The 19,554-nt window shown below is 35.5% G+C and overlaps 3 protein-coding genes and 1 long non-coding RNA gene across 4 annotated transcripts; 2 read left to right on the top strand and 2 right to left on the bottom strand.

Moving 5' to 3' along the window:
* Positions 1–299: 299 nt before the first annotated feature.
* Positions 300–2,582, bottom strand: LOC141908957 (uncharacterized). The gene has a single exon (XM_074799302.1). It carries the CDS (start codon positions 2,580–2,582, stop codon positions 300–302), a length of 2,283 nt encoding a protein of 760 aa, XP_074655403.1.
* Positions 2,583–6,317: 3,735 nt separating this feature from the next.
* LOC141915248 (uncharacterized) lies at positions 6,318–14,767 on the top strand. The gene is made up of 3 exons (XR_012620927.1): positions 6,318–6,392; positions 14,148–14,258; positions 14,598–14,767. It is a non-coding gene; the product is annotated as an uncharacterized LOC141915248 (long non-coding RNA).
* A 746-nt stretch (positions 14,768–15,513) lies between these two features.
* LOC141915259 (uncharacterized) lies at positions 15,514–16,750 on the top strand. Its single transcript, XM_074806728.1, has 2 exons — positions 15,514–15,806; positions 15,896–16,750. Exons 1-2 carry the CDS (start codon positions 15,695–15,697, stop codon positions 16,510–16,512), a joined length of 729 nt encoding a protein of 242 aa, XP_074662829.1. The 5' UTR covers positions 15,514–15,694; the 3' UTR covers positions 16,513–16,750.
* A 1,627-nt stretch (positions 16,751–18,377) lies between these two features.
* Positions 18,378–19,316, bottom strand: LOC141908881 (uncharacterized). Its single transcript, XM_074799186.1, has 2 exons — positions 19,158–19,316; positions 18,378–19,061 (listed from the first exon to the last, which is right to left on the bottom strand). Exons 1-2 carry the CDS (start codon positions 19,314–19,316, stop codon positions 18,378–18,380), a joined length of 843 nt encoding a protein of 280 aa, XP_074655287.1.
* Positions 19,317–19,554: the final 238 nt, after the last annotated feature.

Genomic DNA, 19,554 nt, shown 5'->3' with positions numbered 1-19,554 from the left:
GAGAGACTAAATAATGTCCAGCCCCTGAACTTCCTTGAACAAAAAATAATAAACTATATGTTCCATATAAAAAATATGATGTCTTTTATTATCATAATACTCTGTCTTAATATGAAATAATAACACAGATAAGCCTGTGTAACCAAAGACAGTAGAAACGAAGATGGAACAGGCGGCGCTCCACGCACTCCGACGTGAACTATGTAGCGTTGCGTACATAATTCACGTAGGGATTTAGGTCAATTTCTTGGATGTTACTTGAATCAGGCGTTATGCGTTTTCCGATTCGGTGTTTTTCATTAGGCGTTTTTCGAATACCGTTTAGCCGAAGCATCGAATACAACACGAAGCTTTGTGGTCGTACTACTTTCCTTCAAAACGCAATGATGAGGTAAATAATAAACATCGCATGAGTCTTTCAACACGTTATTTACCAATTCCGCGTGACCCAACTCAATATATTCTGTAACAGTTTTACAATACTCCTGCTTTAACTGCGGATTGTAGTCCAACCTGCGTTCAAGAGCCTTCTGGCGATTAACAGCTTGAGTTCTACTTTCCCCAAGAGTTGTACCATCGCGAAACGGGAGAGAAACGGTATATCTGCCATCAGAATTTCGAACAGTCGTTTCTTCAAAATGATTTTCACAAATCTTTTCTTCTTGTGATAAAGCAGCTGTACTAGGAATGTTTTCGATCTCCCAAAAACATTTCAATAGGTAATCAGTACTCGTCGTTGTTTCTTCACTAGCGTAATGAGAACACACTGATGCAACTTCAGAATCCACGTTAGACACCTCTCCGATTAGAACATATCCGAAAATTGTTTTCTGCGCACATAATCCACTGAATCTTTTGACATCCGTGTCTTCAGGTAACAAATAAGTATAAACGTCGGCATCAAGCAATAGATCGATCTCACTCGGCCTTTGAAGACACATATCAGCAAGCGGTAGATTCATTAACTTCGAATAATGTTCAAGGTTCACATTTTCACTGGGGATCATTGAAGGTACACGCTCCATCAAAAATGCTTCAACGGTGACACTATGGTCATTCGAAAGTACTGGAGACGAGTGACAAGTTATTATGTCGCATACATGACCAGGAGAGCTATCTCCAATGCCATTGACGGATATATCGGCAACAGTCCTCGTTGATAGCTTCAAACGCTTCGCAAACGAATATCTCATAAAACTGCGCTGTGAACCTGGGTCGATTAATACCCGGCACGGAATCAAAGTTCCATCAGTAGATCGGACATTCGCAACTACGGTAGCTAATAAAACCTCACATTTCTTCAATGCGGAAAAATGGCTAGAAACATTTTCAGAGCTCGTAACAGTAGCATTGTCCGCTGACACATTAACATCTTGATGATGCTTCTTAACGGATAATGCTTCTTTTAACGGATGATGCTTCTTTTTACAATTTTTACAGCTAACCGACTTTGAACACCTTGAAACATAATGTCTCGGTGACAAACAGTTAAAACATATTTTTAGGTCAGCAACCTTCTGTCTTCTCAACTCAGACGTAAGCTTTAGAAAATCCGAACAATGCGGTAAATGGTGCCTCCCTTTACATAGATAGCATTCCTCACTTTGGGTTGACGTATGAAAAGCTTTGACACTCGAATGGTCAGTGCATGTGGGTCGACTGTCTGATGATTCTATAGCACAAGCGAAGCTATTCACATATTCAACCATAGACAAGAATGTAGGATTGTCGTTTGGTTTCACTGACCTCTCCCATTCTAAACGAGTATCGTGATCTAGCTTACGCTTCGTAATATATATCAATATAGAGTCCCAGCTGTCAACGTTTTCACCAAGGTTTTCGAGCGACTGTACATTTTCGTATATTCCACTAACTAATTTTCGCAATCCTGAAGTAGTTCTCGCTGAAATTGTTGGGGTACTGAAAATCTTATCGAAATGCGCGTCACGAATAGCCTTTTTATTGTCATATCTCGCACGCAACTTATCCCAAGCTATCGAATAATTCTCGTCTTTTAGAGCAATAGACTTGATAAAACTAGCCGCTTTATCTTTCATACAAGACTTCAGATATTTCAGCTTCTCTACAGGAGCCAAATTTTTTCGACAATCTACGGTACATTGGAATGAATCGCAAAACTCCAACCACTCGGTGTAACCTCCACTGAACGACTTAATATCCAAGTTAGGGAGCCTTGATGTCTCGGTGGTGGTAGTTTGAACACGAACAATTTCCGCGACGATACGTGAAATTTCCTGATGACTAGGTGAAACTGATTCAGCTGTCTCGGGCTGTGAACGGTTGATAATTTCATCAATCATTGACTCTACTTGAAAAGCTAGAGACTGAAAATCATCGTAAGATTTGTTCAAAGCTTTAGTATCGGTATCGTCTGCCTCCGTGAACAACATTTCATGAGCGTCTTCATATTTTTCCTGATAGACTCGTAATGAGGCTAATTTCGACTTCATTAATTTAGCTGAAACCGTTTTCGACGAATCTTCAAAAAATGGTTTCACTATCTGCAAAAGACTGCTAACTTGATGCATAAGAGCCTGTGTCTTCAGTGCCATACGCTCCATTCTGGAAAGATTTACGCGCGCTCACTTAAACCAGAATAAACGAACACACACAGCTACCAAATAGTTCACTTCCGAACTGCAGTCTAAATCACACATCCACGGTGACGATCCACTGTACCTATCCTTAGATACAGCAATCCGGTTCGAGGGACCAATGATTAAGGCGTTGTTCCATGTCCGATGTCCATACAATTCAAACAAGAAGCTTTGGATATATGAATATGACAAGCGATTTATTATGACCTAATAAATCTCCCATCAGTACAGAATGAAACATATATAAATCAAATTCAGAAGTCAAACAGATCGGTGAACAGAATTATTACAAATTCATAGAATAATAAGAAAATATAGCTGCAAGCAGCGACAACGGTTTCTGCCTTTCTGGATAAAATGTCGTTCAGGAATGCGAGCAAAGATTTCACCCGGAATCAGTTCGTTACATTCCTTTTTTTTGAAAGAGTGCCACCTAGGGGTCAACTCACAACATGGATATGTTGACCCACATGTGCTACTACGCGCATGTGCTACTACGCGCAAAGTACTAATGTGCCAGGTTTTGGGGGAAATAACATCGAGAAGAACGAAGCTACGGTGTTTCTACCATTTCCTAGTGACAGTTTAAGCGCATATTCGGTTATAATTAGTTCCGAAAATAAGTTGACTAGATAAGAAAACCGAATTTGGCCCAAAGCACAAATTTGGCCTATAGGGTAAACTATGCAGGAGGGAAGGCCTTATAGTGTTACTATTAGTAGAGGAGTGACAAGTCAAGCGATCAGATGGGGACTACAATTCGCATATGAAATCGCATATGAAATTGAATATCGGTGCAGTGGGTAGGTATTTTCAACTGACTTTGTTCTTCTATGACATTACCATCGCCGCTGCGTCACGATGTGATGTACATGTACAAGGGCCCTCCAATTTGTAATGTATGTGATGTGTAAACTGACTTTAGACCGTTTAATATCGACGATAACAAGGTATCACCGACGCTGACATTTTCTGACGCTAACTAGTATGACCCGCTTTTTGGACCGGACCAATTCAATTCAATTAAGAAAACGAGTACCTGTACAGTAAATAAATAAACTGCTGTTGATTTTTCAAAGTATTATATCCACGAACAAAACTATACTATTATAGAATGTTTAAAAGGAACTGCTTTTAATAACAGCATGAATAAACTTACTTCACAAACAAGGAAGAACATCTTTAACTTGTGAATGGTCGAACCCCAGTTATTCACAGTAACCAGTGGTTTGTATATTCTCGGAGCCTTCCTTATTTATCTATTTATGAAATGACGTCACTAACTTTCAGATTCGCACCAGTATGCGCGCCATGATTGATGATTGATGATTGCTATTTCCACCGGTGTTATCTTTAAGTAACTTCAAGTTTAAAATACGAAGCACAGTACATCCATAGAAACTACGCGCAGAAAGAGACTGTTATATTATTATTAGAGTTTAACATTTCGTTTCAAAGTTGTTAGTAGTTAAATCTATCAGTACATCATATCCCGGGAGTAAGTGCGGCAAATTTCCTGCCTCGTAGCGGTGAAGCCAATGTTCTTGGAAAAGCATGACATCAGTTTGTTTTAGTTGATCTAGCAGATATACCAGGTTAATTTTTATTCCGCCAATATTTAATGTTGTTATTCGCATTTTCGCGGGCTTGATTTCTTCAACCTCACTTGTGGTTTTTTGGTCTCTAATCCTGAAAAATGCTGTCTACTTTCCGAGGATACCAGATTTCTTGGGCTATCACATTTATTGGGGTCAGAGATACTTTCATCACTAGCCATTCCTTCAGGAAATATCACCTCTTCCAGTGGGTAGCTACAGACATTTTCGACATCGCAGTGATGTATCAGTCTTAGTGGTAACTGTGTGTCAACAACCTCAGGACATCTGTTCATGAGTTCGGTTAGATCAATGTTTTCATTAGAGGGAGTCAAATCTTCAATTAGACATCTACTGTCTCTAGGATACTTTGGAATACACTCAGGTGACGACCTCTCTTGCCTTTGCATACAATCATCGTCACATTTATCCGTGTTTTTATCTATCTGAGTGTATGACCTTTCTACTTCTTCGTTTGGTATTTTTATACTAGAATTACAAATTGTATCTTTAGTTGCTGTTTTTGTTGGGTCAATTAAATTGTAATAAATATAAAAATGCGTAAAAGGTATTATATTTGAATTACGGTCTACGTTTCCTGTAACAGTATCTGGTGCAATTCCTAACAATTTAGCTAATGGTTTTTTTGCCATAAATGCATGTTGACTTTCATCATATACCTTTATTTTAATTTTTTCTCCATCTAATTGTACTGGTAAATTATGAGATTTATAATTTGTAAGTCTTCTTGAATCAACAAATATTGTATATTCTTTTAATTCTGCCATTTATTTTACATATTTTTATATTATTCGAAATCTATATCATGGTGCCCTTTTTCATTCTTACCTTTACAATAGAAATCACCAGAACATAATTCTTCTAAATCTTCACTAGATAATCTATGAAATCTATCTGGTAAATATGTTCTGAATTTATATTTATTTCCTTTTAATCCTTCATATTCTAAATGAGTAACTAATTTATTACCATATCTATTAGTAATTGTTTCAATATTTGTAATTAAATATTTCTTATGTAATGTTAATTCATTTATATGTTATTCATATATATGAATATGATTAGGAGTAATTGGGAATTGTTCAGTTTGGTGCGTAATGCTAGCAACCTTAATCCAGTGAATATGGCACATCAGCGTACCAGATCCATTCAGAAGCTGGCAAAGGTAATTACTATCTTATTTGACATTCAAGCATTATAGCTGATCTTATCCCTTGATTTCATGAAAATTATTATATATTCAGGCCCTCTCAGATGCTGATTCGATAAAGCTCGAAGGCGTTGATGTGATTGTCCACCCGTATACAGACTTCATTGACACTGATGTTCAGCAAAACCTCTCCCGCTTCAAATTGTACGACCGAGAAGCCGCTGGGCTGGATGAATTCTTCTCAGAATGATTACTGTCAACTATAAATTGTTGTTATAAGTCAAATGTTGTGCGCATAGTACTTATGTCTCATGGCCAAGCATATGCTATTCCGTGCGAGTAATAGGGAAAGTGGGCTTTCAAATCAGAGTACGAGAGTACGAGACACCACTCATCACCACAAGTAATTTTTTTCCTTATAAATGGGAGATAGAAAAGCATTCTTAGCAACAATAAATAACAGAATAAAACCAGCAAAAAACAATTTGAAATAAAAAAGTTAGTTGATGTTACAAAAGAAATTGAACATAAAATATTGAAATTAGAAAAGATAAAAACTAAATATGGAGAGAAAGTATCAGCGAATTTAAGCTACTGTAATGTTAGTACATCGCGAGAATTTAAAGTATTTTTACCTGATAAATGGGTTTCATTGAGTACAGAGGAATTAAAAGATTTAGAAGGATTTAAAATAATCTATCATGGAAAAAAAGAAGACGGTCATCATGATTTAGAAATTGTTGATTAAATAAAAAATAAAAATAATGAATATCTAGAATCCAAAATGACCTTAGTCGTTTTACGAACAACTACAATCATACCAGCCAAACATCTGTTACATGTTATTATAAGAGAGTGCTTCATTTGAATATTTATCGATCAAACAGGTGTTGCAATTCAACGTTGTTGTTATATTGGGTAGCTAGCAGTTATATTATAAGCACGCAGTACATACAACACACACAGGATACATTCGCTCTCGTGATTAGAAGGAATTCATTTTTCAAGGTAAGTTTTAGCAAAATTGCCCTATCCTCGACCTACAGAGTTTTCAGGGGATAAGCATCCCATCATTGAAAGGCACCACGGGACGTTTATCCCCAGTCATTTCTACTTACACCCCCGCGACCCACGTCAACCGGGATCTCCTTCAATGATTGGCAGAAATTACATTATATTAAAGGCGCCTAATGTAATTTCTACCAATCTCGAAATTCGAAACCGAAGGAAAAACCCGGAGAGTGGACGAAGGTGCATTTTCAAAATGCCTCTGCTGGCCAGAGCTACTCCAGCGTTGGAATGAATTGCCTTATATACTTAGCTAAAACACCTAAGTAAATGTTGTTGGTGTTTACTAAAGAAATATATGAAATTTGAAATTATAAATTATTCCGAATGAAAAGAATATAGGAATGAAAACTGATAAATGAATTATGGATTTTTAACTTAATTATGATATAATTTTTAATCAAATTAGTAATCAATTATCCATGTTAGGCGACAATTCATTATTTTGTTTTTGTCGCCCGAGACAATTCATTATTTTGGTTTTATCGCCCGCGACAATTCATAGTTTGGTTTTATCGCCCTCGACAATTCATTAGTTTGGTTTTGTCGTCTGTGACAATTCAATATTTTGGTTTTATCACCCGCGACAATTCATTAGTTTGGTTTTGTCGCCCGCGACAATTCTTTTTCAGTCCACTTGGGACTTTAGTCCCAGCGGGCTATTGCGTTCACTTTTCGTCCGTCCGTCCGTCCATTTCGAGAAGTTTTGAAGACGCTTCAAGGTAATGTCTTGATATTTGGTTTATACATGTATCTACCCTAGACACATCGTCAGCCCAAAAACTGGCCCTGTCAGATTCAAGATGGTCGACTGGCAGCCATTGTTGTTTGCCATAATCAGCACTTTTTAAACATTTTCGAAGTTTTCATGGGAAATTTTGAAGACGCTTTGATCAATTACCTTGATCTTTCGTTTATATTTGAATCTACCAAAGGCCCATCAGCATAAGAAAATTGGGTCGATCTGACTCAAGATGGCCGTCCTATGACCTTTTTAGTGCCCAAAAATGTAAATTTTGGCCAGAATTCTAGGTCCTGTAGCTTCCTACTGGTTTGCCATTTCTCATTGCAATTGCTGATGGGTATTCTTTAGAGAGGGATGTTTTATACCTGGGACGGGTATTTTTGATCAGCCAATTATGACGCAATTGGCGGCCATCTTGGTGTCATCAGTACTCATTCGTAGGTGGGAAAAAGTTTTTCCACATTAAATTGATACCTAAGCATATTGTGTTACTATATTCAATTGGAAAGTTGTAGCCCATAACGTGTTTCTATGATTTTGGTGAGTTTCAAGGTCATTGGTTTTAGTATGTGGCCATCAGGGGGCGTTGAATAATACAAAAACTTAGTATTGCTATATTATATTTGTACCAAGGCATATTTTGTTTCCATGATCGATCGCAAAGTTGCAGTTCATGACAACGTCTATGATTGTGGTGAGTTTTTAAGGACATTAGTTATTCCATATAGTCACCAGGGGGCGTTGAATAGTAGAATGGCTTAGTATTTCCTTATTAGATTGGTACCTAGGCATATTTTGTTACCATGATCCATTGCAAAGTTGTAGATCATGACATCGTCTATGATTGTGGTGAGTTTTTAAGGACATTAGTCATTCCATATAGTCACCAGGGGGCGTTGAATAGTAGAATGGCTTAGTATGACAATTCAATATTTTGGTTTTATCGCCCGCGACAATTCATTATTTTGGTTTTATCGCCCGCGACAATTCATTATTTTTGTTTTGTCGCCCGTGACAATTCAATATTTTGGTTTTGTCACCCGCGACAATTCATAATTTTGGTTTTGTCCCCGTGGTTTTGTCGGAACATTAAGTTTTTTGGTCGAACAGTGTGTTAAGGTCGTTTTGGAAATTTACTCGGTCTGGTATATTTTGGATTACTGTGTATGTCATTTGTCAGGACATTAAACAGAAGACGACTTAGGATACTACCTTGCCTGACTCCACTAGTTAGACAATCTCATTCCAAGATGAGGCGTTCCGTTGATTTCGGTTACAAGTTTCCGTTCAGAGATAACTGCTGAGCCATTTTAACGACCTATCATTGATACTGTTTCCTAATAGCCTCTTTAGTAATGGCTGATGTTGAACCTTATCAAATGCTTTGTTGAAATCCACCGTTGAACAGGATTCTAAGACTGTGCAGAAAACCCGTTATCGCTGCTTTGCAGCTATATTTTTGTTTCTGTCATTCCTAAATCATCTAAAGGTTTTTCAATTGGAACATCACCATTTTTAGATTTTATTTTCTTTTCACCTCCCATTTATATAACAAAAAAATTAGTTGTGTTGTTGCAACTAGAATTCAACTAGAATGTAACTAGAATTCAACTAGATTAACAAGCTAGTTGAAATATTGTTGTTTTTATTTATTTCTTGTTGAATTTTATTTGATTTTTGTTTCAACTACCAATAACTAGAATTCAACTAGAATGTAACTAAAAATATACTAGATTAACAAGCTAGTTAAAATATTGTTGAATTTTATTTGATTTTTGTTTCAAATACCAATAACTAGAATTCAACTAGAATGTAACTAAATATGTAATAGATTAACAAGCTAGTTGAATTTAAATAAATTCATATTTAAATGGGTGTTGTAATCTAAATAGTAATTTTGAACTTTTAATATTTTTCAACTTATCCATATATTCATTATGTAAATCATGTGGAATAATATCATTTTCCTCAAGTGCATTTTTCGTCGATTTTTTATCTTTGTTATAAAATAAAACTAGAAATCTTATATTCTCCCTAAAGTCTTTAACAATTGAATTATATTTTTGATTTAAAACCCATGTTGTTATCCCAAAATGTCTCCCAGAGAAAGCTAAATAACATAACTCACTTTCTCTAACTTTTGAATCATGTAAATTTGCACAATCATCTATAATGAATAATGTATTTGATCCTTTATAAATATCTATTGCTATTTTAATACAATTATCTAAATTTTCTTTTACTGTTTTAGGATCTAATATAATAAATTTATTATTTCTAGTAATATTTCTATCATAAGTTTGATTAAATTCATATGTTGGACAAAATAATACTATATTATCAAAATAGTTTTTATAAACAGTTTCTAATAAATTTAATATAAAATAAGTTTTTCCACAATTTGTTACGCCAGAAATTAACATATTATGAGGCTCAAATATAAATAATTCCTTATTCATTTATATATTTTTAATTTTACTTGATAATATACATTCATTGAATTTATCTGGCCATCCAACCCATTTTACTAAAGAATATTTTTTTCTTTTAATAGTTTTTGTTTTTAATACTTTTTCAATTTTATATTCTTGTTCTAGATTTTCAGTAGTTAAACTTAATTCTTCTTCGTAAAAGAAGCCATCAAGTTCTTCACCATCTAAATCTTCTAATTTATAGACATATGGTTTTGTTGTTATTACCTTTTTTATTTTATATATTTCCCTAGTAAAATATCGATCGTATCCTTTGTCAAATATCTTTTTATACTTAGAAATTCTAACATTTTGACCAACTTTAAATTTAGGTTCACCAAAATCATCTACAAGAAATGCTCCATATAAATTATTCCAAACAATTTCAGCATTTTCAGGTTTTCTAGCATCAATAGGTTTCATTCCAATAGAAGAATGATAAGAATTATTATATCCTTCTATCAATTTTGGTAAAACATCAATCCATTTAAAAGTATTATTTGCTGTAAAATATTTCCACATTCTTGTTCTTAATGTTCTATTAAATCGTTTAACTGCTGCTTTTTTATCCGATTTTGTTGAAAAATATTTAATTTTATGATTATCTAAGAGTTCATGAACAAGTGAATTATCAAATTCTTTTCCATCATCAAATTGTATTTTTTCTGGTTTTATTTTATCATCCGAAAGAAATTTTCTTAAAACATTTGATGTTTGTGCAGCATCTTTTCTGTAAAGTGGGAAGCTCCATACATAACGACTAAAAATATCAATTATATTCAATATCCACCAATAATCATCATTATCTTTCTTGACATTTTTCATATCAATTAAATCTCCTTGCCACTGTTGATCTACATAACTTACCATAGTTTTACGAGTTTTATCTTTTCTAACAATTTTTTTATGTGTTGTGTATGTTGGTTGTTCTAACATAAATTCATTTATATCTTTATATTTAACTAAATTTTGTGGGATTATCTTATCTAATTTATCTTGTTTTACTTGACGCCACATATTTTTGGTAGAAGAATAAGCAACCGAACTCTCAGGGTTGTAATATAAATTTCTTAAATATTGTTGTGTTACAGTTTTATGTTCTGGACAGTATGCTAGATTTCTAGATTTAAATTTAATATGTTCAGGATATTCTAAATCTACAACGAAGAAGTAACCAGTATCTAAATCATCTGCGATATCTAGAATTCTTTTCTACCAATCAAATTTATCATGTTGTAAAACTTCAGTTATTTGAAATACTCCATAAGGCTGAGGTTCCATCATTGCCCAACCATATAAATAATTTGCATCTATATATATAGTAACTTATATCCAGGGTCATTTATATTGAAATATCTATCGCCTTATACACCTGAAACTCTATATACAGTAACTTATATCCAGGGTCATTTATATTGAAATATCTATCGCCTTATACACCTGAAACTCCTCCTCTTATAGATTTTCAAATAATAATAATTGATCTATATTTGTTAACAAATCCATTTTTATATCTGTAAATTTTATTCCACAATCCCAAGTTAAACCTGGACTAAAATAACAATGGCATGGATCAATATTATAATATAAACTTTCGAATATATCAGTTAATAATAATACATCTGACTTTAAATATAAATCTGTAACCGGCTTGTTGTTGTATCGGCGGGCTGGCTGGGGAACTAGCATTTACACCAGCGGTACAGGATTCCATCCATCAGGAACAACAAGGCAGTTAAACCTTATATGTACAATCTTTATTGCATCCCAGAATGAGAATGATTATCATAGCTTTACATAGTCTTTATATACAGAGTCATGAGTATAATGTGAGAACTAGGTGTCAGACAAGTTGTAGACATCAGGACTCACAAATAAACACCTAGTGACATGTTTGAGAGACATTAATTAATCATCGATGAGCACTGACTATAGCTAATTATTGTGAAAACATATTGAGTAATGTCACATGTTGATTACGACCTTAAAGCACATATTGACACTATAGTCATAAGTTATATGATATTATATTATTATTATTATTATTATTATTATTATTATTATTATTATTATTATTATTATTATTATTATTATTATTATTATTAATATGTTGTAGAGCTATGAAATGTTATGAACTGTTCGATATGACATTGTAGATCTATATGATTATGAAATATGCAAATTATATCAGGGTGACAAATCTACTAATCCTCCATGATTTTCCATTCCAAAATGATTCCAAATATTCAATGCTCTATTATAAACTTCATCTTTAACAGATTCATTTTTTAATTCATCATAGTGTACAAAAGGACAAACTATTTACCAACATAAACTATAATTTAACAAAGGAAAGTTTTTAATGCATCAATGGGGCCGGTTACACAATGGCTAAATAGGTTTTGATCGGCATGTGTACTATAGTGGTCGCATTATTTGAAACCATATGAATAGAAATCCAACAAAAAATAAATCCAAAAATCCAATCAAATCAGTCCAAGGAATTGATTGTCACTCTTATCAATCTGTTGAACTACTTAAACAATCAAAAAGGAAAGGTCGTTGTGTGTTGTGTAATCAGTTATTCAGCAAAGGTTTGTGAAAAATTTTTCAAATGCCAAACAAAGTGTATTGATTGTGATTCTCTACTCTCACCTGTGACAAGCGACATATTGGCCAAAATCCAGTTGAACGAAGATTTTATGTAAATAAAGAGGTGAGTTCATTGATTATCTTGGTATAACTTTGTGTATGATTGCCATGACGCTATTGATTCGGTCTAATGCCTTCCGGAGGCACGCAATACATAATAATAATAAATATAGCTGCAAAGCAGCGATAACAGGTTTTCTGCAAATCCGCACAATGCCATTCAGGTTGGTAGGAATTATTGAAAATTTAAATGCCGATACATGAAATATAATGTATTGACAGATTTGAACCTAATATACAACCACTGTGTAAACGTCCAATGTGATTCAGCTTTGAAACCGAACTTACATGGACGTAAAATCAATAAATATGAATTGATTAGACCAAGCATTTATTTTGTATCACCACGCTTAAACTAGGGGCCCAAGGATACCATGCCCACTTCGAAAGTGGTTCCAAATGCTCAACAATCTAACAATTTCAATATTCAATGCCCCCGGGTGACCATATACAAAAACCAATGACCTTGAAACTCACCACAATCATAGAACATGTCAGCAGCTACGATTTTGTAATTGATTGTAATAACAAAATATGCCTCGTTACCAATTTAATATGGAAATTCTAAGTTATTCTACTATTCAACGCCCCCTGGTGACCATATTCAATACCAAATGACCTTGAAACTCACCACAATCTTAGAACATGTCACGAACTATAACTTTGTAATTGATCATGCTAACAAAATATGCCTAGGTACCAATATAATAGGGAAATACTAAGTAATTCTACTATTCAACGCCCCCTAGTGACCATATAGAATAACTAATGGCCTTAAAACTTGCCACAATCATAGATGATGTAATGAGCTACAACTTTGCAATTGATTGTGGTTACAAAATATGCATTAATACAAATATAATATAGAAATACTAAGATATTGTATTATTCAACGCCCCCCTGGTGGCCATATACAAAACCAATGAAACCTTGAAACTGACCACAATTATAGCACACGTTATGAGCTACAAGTTTCTAATTGATTGTGGTAACAAAATACGCTTAGGTATTAATATAATGTGGAAAAACTTTTTCCCACCTACGAACGAGTACTGATGACACCAAGATGGCCGCTAATTGCGTCATAATTGGCTGATCAAAAATACCTGGCTCAGGTATAAAACATCCCTTTTCAAAGAATACCCATCACAAATTGCAATGAGAAATGGCAAACCAGTAGGGAGCTAGAGGACTCAGAATTTGGGCCTAAATTGACATTTTTGGGCACTAAAAAAGGTCATAGGACGGTCATCTTGAGTCCGATCGACCCAATTTTTTTTAGGCTGATGGGCCCTGGGGGATTCACATACATCGGAAAGATTAAGGTAATTGATCAAAGCATCTTCAAAATTTCCCTCAAAAAGTTCAAAAATGTGTAAAAAGTGTTGATTTTGGCGAACAACAATGGCTGCCAGTCAGCCATCTTGATTCTGACAGGGCCCGTTTTTGGGCTGAAGATTTGTCTAGGGTAGATACATGTGTAACCCAAATATCAGGACATTACATTGAAGCGTCTTCAAAACTTCCCAAAATAACTGGATTACCTCTACGGACGGACGAACGGACGAAAAATGAACGCAATAGCCCGCTGGGACTAAAGTCCCAAGTGGGCTAAAAATGGATCTGTTCTATTAAGAAACTCATCTTAAGAATCGGCTGAGTCAATAGGTGTTGAATACATTTACTGATATAGTAACGTATTAGGATTAAGAATAGAATCAATCTTTTTATTGAAATATTTGAATAAATACATATATTGTATTGTAGATTCAACCGATTGATTATGAATTGCTTTGGTCTGGGTATTGGGTCGATGTTGATTTTGGCTTTTATGGATTACTTATTCTATACTGATAAACAATTTAAACCTAGCAACACGTGAGTAAATATCAAACCGATTCCACTAGTTAATGAACTGTTAGTCACTGCAAACTATTCCAGTGTTATGTCGATCGTGTTAATCGCTTTGCTTGAGTTGAAAGATTCAGACCGTATATGGTATGATGCAACATCGGTCGAAGAGAGTTGGTGTTGACTGACTGCCCTTGACCATTTATCTTCAGACCATGAAAACCTATATACATGTATACAGTATTCAAACTCTCACCGATGTTGGATATTTGAATGAACATTGGCTTATTTCAATATTGTAAAGCAGGAAATAATATCGATAATCACCTGATATTTTTCTGTTGTTTCTTTTCTCTCTGAATGTAGTTGAACGTAATTCTGCAAAAACCGTGAAGTTTCCCAAGTCTCCGTTTCTACCTAACGCATGCGAATTAGTCAGTGCTGGAATTGTTTTAAGTCGAGAAATCGGCACATTGCGCATGCGGTACTACATGAGTAGTTACATGTTGTCACTATGGTACCGCAGTGGAGTGAGGGGAGGAGGGGGAGGGGGGGATGACGTCATACCGGAAGTGACGTAATCCAAGATGGCGACCGGAAGTGACGTAATCCAAGATGGCGACCGGAAGTGACGTAATCCAAGATGGCGACCGGAAGTGACGTCATCCAAGATGGCGACCGGAAGTGGCGGTTAAAATTCAAATTTCAAATTTTTGGCGGGAAAATTCAAAATTTTTCCGTTAAATCCAAATCAAATTATTGACAACCAATCCAAATCAATTTATTGATGATGTTAAATCCAATTTTATTTATTAGCGGCGTTCAATCCAATTTTATTTATTGGTATGATTAAATCCTAGATGGCGCCACTATTACGAGATTCTAAGCGTGTGTGAGTGTGTGAGGAGGGGGAGGAGTAAATCCTAGATGGCGCTTTTCCAAGGAATCCCGAGTACGGGTGAAACGAAGTAAACCAAAAATTCAAAAAACAAATGTAAAACAAATTAATGTCAACAATTAAAAAACATTTATTAACAATAAATACGCAATAAATAGAATAAATAAATAGGTAACTATATTTTTGTCTTTTCACTCTGTTACATTAATATCCGTACGGAAGCATTCGGTTAAATCGGACTCAATATTACGTATTTCTATACACGTGCGCGCGTAAGCGCGAACGTGTGTGTGTGTGTGCGTGTGCGTGTGCGTGTGCGTGTGCGTGTGTGTGTGTGCGTGCGTGAGAGGAGGGGGAGTGGGGGAATATTTCCAAGATGGCGTCTTTTAACGGCTATTGTGAAATCATGAACGAGTTTGGGCGAAATATATTTCGCAACAACAAGTGAAACCGTAAATCGTGTTCGGGCAAGTCATTTTCTGACAATAAAAACGTCATTGAAATCCATAAACTAATCATTCTGCTCAGAAACTTTGAACCGTCAACATCGACCTGTATCGCCCAGATGGATTCGACTAGTGGACAAACTACCTTAGAAATGTCAAGCACACCGATTCGAGCAAAGTCCTCTCTTCAATCTAGGAAAAGAAAACACCCCTCGCTCAAACTCGACTTTAGTAAGTTTTTATAACTATTCCGGTATTCGAAACCGTCAAATATTAAGTCATACGTATACTGATATAGAATATTTTTTATTGTTTTATAGGTTCAACTGTTAATGACAACGCTGTTCCGTCGAAAGTTCAACGGAATACCTGGAACAATGACCCCGAGCCTCATTATCTAGGATCGCTTGTGTACGCGAGTGCGAAAACGTGGCAGGGGTTAAAACGTATAGATTTACGATCTTATGAGTGTTGCGAGCGTAGAAAACAACTGTATCCCACAAAGAACGGTATTTCGCTAGATCTCCAAGAGTGGGTACATATAGATTATTGTAAAGCCGATATCGAACACGAAATTGCGCGCGTTAAAGAAGATATCGATTACGTAGGCGTGATGACCGTTGGTCGTTCGAACTTTATCAAAATCTATAGATCTAGTCACGATCATCGTATTTACGTAGATATCCGAAAATATGATCTACACGATGAGCTTTTCGACGTAACTCCGACTAGATGCGGTGTAAAACTAACATTGAAATTATGGAAAAAGTTGAAAGACATTAATTTTAACGAAGATATACCCGAACTAACCAATATGAAACCGTGTTGGTATGACTCGAGTCACTCGAATCAAGAATATAGGTGCGCCTATTGCGCTAAAGACACCAGCGGTGTTAGGAAAGCGCCTGAATACGGTGTAATGATCACCCAAGTATAATTTCACAGATATTGATTAAATAATATTTATATCATAACCGATTAACAAAATGTGTAAAAAACATCAATTTATATACGTTAGTTTGCGTTAAACTCTCAGATAGAAATAAGTATCCGAAATGACTAATCCAGGACTTCATTAAGATCCGCTCTAACCAAAGAGGATTAACTAAAGTAGTGAGTTTCTATCTTTTATGAAATTTATGGTTTTTTCGTGTATAGGTATATGACCTATGTTTATCTACAATATTTATAAAAATATTTATGATTTTTAGGACTAAATAAAACATTTATTGAATAAAAGATTTCATTTTTGACTCATTCTGATTCAACAATACGTTAATCTAGCATTTCGTTGCTATCCAGACCCATGATACGGTATACCGACAAAGAAGGCAATTAATTGATTTAGATCAATACACGACCACGATTGGGGAAAATAGGTGTGAGCAAAACCAATTACCAGTAGCAGATGGGTCGATAGTATCCAAACACCGTTAATTATATGCGGAAGACGAAGGCAATTAAGTGATTTAGATCGGAGACACGACCGCAATGGGAAAATAGGTGTGAGGTTTCAAACCAATTACACTAGCAATAATTCGAACATTCTTAGTGCTCATAGCGCTGAGGTAATTAAGCTGTTTAGATAAAACAGAACAGATGGTCCTATATGCTGGGTGATATTAGACCAGAGTATCAAAAACATCGTTAATTATATGTGATAGAATCCTCAAATACTTTGAGTAAACTGTTAGACTATAAGAATTAATCAACTAATTAGTCGTCTGACTTAGACCCATAAATAAGGGGGTAGTTTTAGGACAAATCATTTCCAAGATGTCTGCTATCGGAGGACGTTGGTTTGAAATTCCCGACGACGCGGAGGCATTGCTCGAGTGCGGCATATGCTTCGAGACGGGGCAGCGGTGTTGGCTATGTAGCCAATGCCAATATCGAAACCTGACGTGTGGAAGCTGCGTCTCCGCAATAATACGCAGAAACCTTCAACTGGGGCGTGAAGACGCTAATGATGTTTTTTCATGCCCGTTCTGTAGAAATGTTGTGCGCTGGGCACGTATGTTTGCAGAACATATACGCAAAGAAGAACAAAGAATGCGACGAAACCGACGCCGCCGTCACCAGAGACGGCAACAACAGCAGCAGCAACGTCGATGATGTCGATGATGACGATGACGACGACGACGAACTCGGACACTGACCCCATTCCTCAAAAGGTCCTTTTCAGGACCACTTCAATTTCCAAGAAAGAGCCAGTGTTTAAACGCCTCGCCTCGCTTTTTGCTTCAGTTTTTTCTCCAAGTTTTAAACAAAACTCTTCTGGTGAGTTTGTAGAATTTTAAAAAACGACTAAATTCATATATATAATAGTTTATTATAGAAGCTTAAAATATTTCACGATAAATTTTTTTACAAAATAATCATTATCAGTAGTTTTGTTTGACAATAGTTTCGTAATATCGCGTACATCGTTACCGTGACATAGGTGTAATAGTACAAATATAGCGTAATAACCGCATACATCGGATAATACATTTTGATACATCTTATTATTATATTTCCATTCTATACAATTTTCATCCAAGTATTTTTCTAACATTTTATCATAAGTTCCGGGTTGTTGCCCGAAGGAATAAAAAAAATAACCGATGCCGTATTCGTTTATATATATAGTTAGCCAGTGTTCACCCGGCTCGTCGTGATTATCAGTGTTTACTATATAACCAGCGGGATAGCTCGTTATATTCGGTAGTCGATCGCATGGAAAAACACCAAAGAAAGACGTATTTAGACATTCGTCTTTTTTCATAAATTCTAAAATTTGGTTTGTGTACAACATGGTCGCTAATAATCGATCTCTATATGACGTTCTTTAGTTACTTGTAGTAATTCGTCGAAAACGGCGTAAACAATCAAATTCACGTTATGCGGTAAAGCTTCATCAAATCGCATTTCGATTTTTAATGACCCCTTTTTAATTAGTGACAGATGCGTTTGATCCCCATACTCTGGCGATATATTGAATCCACAAATAAAATTACCATTTTTGAAATCCTCGCGTTTTATCCCAATTCCTTCGTTTTTATACAATAAGCCCCGGGCTAAATATAAACCGTGATACACTTCGCAACCGTCGCCACGAGAGTCTATAAGTAACGGCGAGTTTTGTGCATGGACATTATCAATGGTCACCCCTATATAATTCAATGAATAATCCTTGAAATCGAACGGATTCTTTTTGTAATTACCGCTCAACGCGTCGTCGTCCACTAAAGCTAAAACAATAGCCTTTGGTATCTCACCGACGAAAACGGAGTCCTTGATAATTGTTCTATGACCTCTTGGAATATTTAACGATAATAATTCAGTTCTCGAAAAATAATATTTTGCTGTATTCTTTTCCATTGCTTTAGCATGCGCTATTAAAACAGAACTATCCAATTCTAGTTTACGAATGTATAGTTGAGCGCTTTCAATCTTTATACGAAAATCTGGGTTTTCGGCGGGGGAAACTAGAGCAAAACTTTCCTTTGATCGAGTTAGTTTTATTTATTAATCTGTATTGTTGATGAAAATCTTATTCATTTTCATTACATCGCTATACAAACGCGAATAAGCGCAAACCAGTTTACTGCCTTTAGTGTAGTTATTTCTTCTGACCAAACCGGAATTTGCGTCCGGTAAAGTAGGATCGATGTTTGCTTTCTTCCCGGCTTCGTCTTCGGCGTAAAGATCACATTGTAGCCAGCTGTTGTTTTTAGTTTCCGAGTTGTAATTAACCATATTTTCCAGCTCACACTTGAACGGGTATAAGCCACCGTCGTGGGTAACCACTCGGTCGTTAAGCGTAATTTGTACATCGCTAAATAGACTATAGGCGCCAGTTCAGTTCAGTTTTTGGTACTCTGAATACAATCGGTCCCATATCGTTAATCGATGTAGTAGGCTCATAACTAACGTATCGGCATTCTTTGAAATTTATCTGTGTTCCGGGAACTGTAAACAGATCGAGTTCAGACTT

The sequence above is a fragment of the Tubulanus polymorphus genome, chromosome 1 (genome assembly GCF_964204645.1).
Source record: "Tubulanus polymorphus chromosome 1, tnTubPoly1.2, whole genome shotgun sequence".
Classification (NCBI taxonomy): Eukaryota; Metazoa; Nemertea; class Palaeonemertea; order Tubulaniformes; family Tubulanidae; genus Tubulanus; species Tubulanus polymorphus.
Note: the sequence above shows the minus strand (reverse complement) of the source record. Positions and strands in the feature narration are given on the sequence as shown.

Excerpts from the sequence above, each read along its gene's own strand:
- LOC141908957 (XM_074799302.1), bottom strand. The coding sequence starts at position 2,582 with ATGGAGCGTATGGCACTGAAGACACAGGCTCTTATGCATCAAGTTAGC.
- LOC141908881 (XM_074799186.1), bottom strand. The coding sequence starts at position 19,316 with ATGGTTAATTACAACTCGGAAACTAAAAACAACAGCTGGCTACAATGT. Across the intron at positions 19,062-19,157 it reads ACACTAAAGGCAGTAAACTG|GAAAGTTTTGCTCTAGTTTC; the intron begins GTTTGCGCTTAT and ends ACTCGATCAAAG.
- LOC141915259 (XM_074806728.1), top strand. The coding sequence starts at position 15,695 with ATGGATTCGACTAGTGGACAAACTACCTTAGAAATGTCAAGCACACCG. Across the intron at positions 15,807-15,895 it reads CTCGCTCAAACTCGACTTTA|GTTCAACTGTTAATGACAAC; the intron begins GTAAGTTTTTAT and ends ATTGTTTTATAG.